This window comes from Branchiostoma lanceolatum, chromosome 14, assembly GCF_035083965.1.
Source record: "Branchiostoma lanceolatum isolate klBraLanc5 chromosome 14, klBraLanc5.hap2, whole genome shotgun sequence".
NCBI classification, from domain to species: Eukaryota; Metazoa; Chordata; class Leptocardii; order Amphioxiformes; family Branchiostomatidae; genus Branchiostoma; species Branchiostoma lanceolatum.
The window spans coordinates 14,520,433-14,524,083 of NC_089735.1; the positions used below are offsets into that span (position 1 = coordinate 14,520,433).

Sequence of the window (3,651 nt, forward strand, 5' to 3'; positions counted from 1 at the left end):
ATGGAATTCCTCCTATTTTCATCTGTCACTCCTACTCCGAAACAAGCTGTGAGTTCCCTAGCATATTCAACTTTCTCGAGGGATGTGCGGACCCAACTACACTAGATATATATAGTTCATCATTTTTTTTATTCGAACATACATAAATACATAACATACCAACATATTTACATTACACTTTTACAACTCCACAAATAAACACAGTTACATATTGTTGCAGGGGCCATTCCCACTGGCTTTTTTGCGCTAGGGTGTGCTCCCTAGTTACATATACATGTATCTACAGGGGTCATTCCCACTGGCTTTTTTGGCTAGGGTGTGCTCCCTATGACTTTTTTGACAGGCTAGGGGTGTTTCATCCCCCCTGGATTTTCTGTTTCTTCCCTAGGACTTTTGTGCAGGGATGTCATTCTTGGGTTTTTGTGCAGGGTTTTCCTTCCCTGTGTTTTGAGTATAAGACTTACCAATTGTTTGCTTTTTTACAAATTTTACAAAAAATTACAAAATACATTTATAGAGTAGTACAATTTAAACTTTACATCTGTCACTCCTACTCCGAAACAAGCTGTGAGTTCCCTAGCATATTCAACTTTCTCGAGGGATGTCCGGACCCATGTACATTAGATATAGTTCATCTGCATCTATTTGAATTCATTTTGTATGTCAAACTTTTATTCTGGTTTATTTCTTCATTCTTCCTTTTGATATAGCACCCCACTGGGGCCGTGGTTTCTGGATTAAGAGACATTGAGCATTCTAAGCACAACTATGTGTTGTTTTTTATGTATTTTTTTGCGCCTCCACATACATACTGTTGACGTGAAATATAATAAATTCAAGCGGTACAGACAAGTGACATTGACACACAAATTCTCCACATTTGTCACCATTTTTATTGAATAAAACTTACGGTGTTCTACTTCCATACACTAAGAAATCATGTTAGGTCATCAACCTCCCACCGTGAATGACATTGTCTCTATTAATGTCCATAGATTTTGGTAAATGCTATTGAAGATATACAAGCATTTGTCATGCTTTCTTTAGAAACTCTCATCTGTCTTTTCTATTTGTGAAACTGTATTTGACAAACAATAAAACCTTTTGAGCTGATTTTGTATATCTTTCGACCACATCTGACTTAATGCTTTGTAACATGCACCTTGTTGCCAAAGTCTTTATGACATTACAACTTATGCCAAGACATTTGGAAACTAATGAAAGAATACAATAGCTTTCCTTTATATATGATTGAAATCCATACTGATTACTGCACTGCATCTAGCCTGTCAAAAGCTGTAAATGCATGTTGTTTGCAGTTATAGCTCACCCCAAACTAACAATAGTTCTAACACCGCTGTATTAGTATGCTTCAGACGTTACGGAAGATTTATCAAAGATAATACTGCAAATGTCTCTTTCTTCCTCGAGTGTTGCAATTTACTACAATGTATCACGAGCATGGTACTTATTGTTGGACTTTCAATCATTCAGACATCAAATGCAAATGTCCTGGATCCATCTGGGATCGGGTAAATTCCTTACATGATCGGGTAAATTAATATGTAAGGAATTTACCCCTGCCAGCAGTACGCCCAGTAAAAGCGGCAAATGCGGCGGTAATACCACAAGTACCGATACCAATAGCAATAGTACCTAAGGCACAGTCCTCGCTTCTGGCGGCTGTTTGCAGCACCTGAAACAATCAATAACGTACTTTAGGATACATGATCAGTTGTCTAGAGTGATATGACAACACAATCAGCAGACATAACAAAAAACACGATAAAAGAAAGCTCACTGGGACAGTTACAAATTATTAATATAGTCGTTGTGCCTTAAATAGTACTACAATAGTCGTTGTGGCTGAAATCTAGTCGCCCCTGTTAATTCCTAGTATGCGTCCTTACCATTTTTAGCGGCTGGCTGCCCTCCCTGGCGAGCGATGGCCCAGTAGATTTCGTGAGCCTTGCAGAAGTCGAGCATCTTCTCATTCAGGATGGATTTGTCGACTTTTCCACGGCTTTCATCCAAGGTGATGTTCACTTCTCCGCCGCTCTCAGCCTCCTCAACTTTGCCCTGTTCAACAGACAAAATTTCTCATTTGACTCAGATTCTATGTAGCCTGAGTGTCATCCTGTTTCAGTTCCAGGCTCTACCTTCACCAAACTGTTTGGTGAAGGTAGAGCCTGGAACTGAAACAGGATGACACTCAGGCTAGATTCTATGGTTGCTTTAGTAACGACCTGAAACTAACTACATTTCACACGGAAAAAATCGAGTCAAAAGGAAATTGGTGCTCCCTTACCTCGCCATCTTTCTGCACCTCGTTTGCCATTTTGTCAACTTCGTCCTCACTGTAGGTGCTGTCCTCCAGGATGAAGCAAATGTGGAGGCCGGAAAACTTGTATGCAGCCAAATCCTACAACCACAGATTGGAGAATATCGATATATACCATGCCTATTAGAATATCGAATACCATCTCAAAATGAGCAAAGCCTTCAGAAAACAGACACAAGTAGCCAGAAAGAAATAGAGACATAACCAGATAGCAGCCTCCATGACAAAAGTACTAAGTCAATTAAATCATGGTTGAATGAGCTTCTTCTCACATTTTTGGTGTCATACATGATGGCGGTTTCTCCATCTTCACTCTTGGTGTAGAAAGTCTCAGTCTTCAAGTTGACATCGACCTCCACCTTCTCCTCGAGGACTTTCCCGTCGTGTCTCAGCTTATTTTCCGCCTAATAGGCAGCGTGGAAGAGAAATGATTACACAAACGTGCCATTTGGTTTTGAAGAGACCGACAAGCTTATTTTGTAAACAGAAAACCAACACAAATCACAAGTATGAGTCGCGTCCATGGAAAAGAACAGTTCTTACCGTAAGTAACCTGTTGGAGTTCCTGGACAGAAACACGCCCAGCAGGGTGGCTCCAGTCACCAGCAGCACCAGGAAAACGGCTCCCACGATGAGTCATTTCTTCAGCTTCTTCTGGCAGTCAGCAAGGTTCTACAGAGGCGAAAAGGTGAGCAATTATGTCGCGCTATTATCGCAGTATCCTATGTCATACACAACAAGCGAGTTATTGTTTTTACTTCGATAAAAGAGCAGATCCTGGGGAAAATAGCTGGACGGTTTGCAGTAAATATGAGTAGAGGGAGTAACACATTGTAAAAGAAATGATAACGATAGTTGCTGTCAGTACACATGGAGCATTCAAAACTTCATTATACGTGACACACAAAAAGAAAGCAGGATCTGAAGCATAGATGTACCTTGAAGTCAGTTTCAGGATCTGGTGGTGGTCCCGTATAGAGAGGGATCGGGAGAGGCTTTTTGTCCTCGGTGTGGCTCATTTTCCTACTGCCTTAAAACAAAGCAAAACAAAATAAATATCTTTAATTTTGTTGATTGTATCATAAACTTGTTTACAGCTTAAACGAAATAAACAGAAGTAAGCTGCATGCACATGTAGAATGTTGACATTTGCGGATATTGACTACGTACAAGTAGGCAGATCTCAAATAATAGATAATATATGTCGCTTGCGTTAGAGTGACCTGAGTAAGCATATCTAATTATGGGCCAGGTCTGTCAAAGGGCACGTGCTGCCACAATCAGATCTAGAGATGCCCTGAGGGCCCCGT

The 3,651-nt window shown here is 40.5% G+C and overlaps 1 protein-coding gene across 1 annotated transcript; it reads right to left on the bottom strand.

Annotated features, from left to right (window-relative positions):
* Positions 1-870: 870 nt before the first annotated feature.
* LOC136448185 (uncharacterized) lies at positions 871-3,414 on the bottom strand. Its single transcript, XM_066447383.1, has 6 exons — positions 3,280-3,414; positions 2,885-3,013; positions 2,614-2,745; positions 2,309-2,422; positions 1,911-2,079; positions 871-1,696 (listed from the first exon to the last, which is right to left on the bottom strand). The coding sequence occupies exons 3-6, from the start codon at positions 2,629-2,631 to the stop codon at positions 1,575-1,577; spliced, it is 423 nt and encodes a 140-aa protein (XP_066303480.1). The 5' UTR covers positions 2,632-2,745; positions 2,885-3,013; positions 3,280-3,414; the 3' UTR covers positions 871-1,574.
* Positions 3,415-3,651: the final 237 nt, after the last annotated feature.

Bases quoted from the DNA above. Each gene is read 5' to 3' on its own strand.
- LOC136448185 (XM_066447383.1), bottom strand. The intron at 2,080-2,308 runs GTAAGGGAGCAC...TCTGTTGAACAG, and splicing joins AGGTGCAGAAAGATGGCGAG to GGCAAAGTTGAGGAGGCTGA. The intron at 1,697-1,910 runs GTAAGGACGCAT...TGATTGTTTCAG, and splicing joins GCAGCCAGCCGCTAAAAATG to GTGCTGCAAACAGCCGCCAG.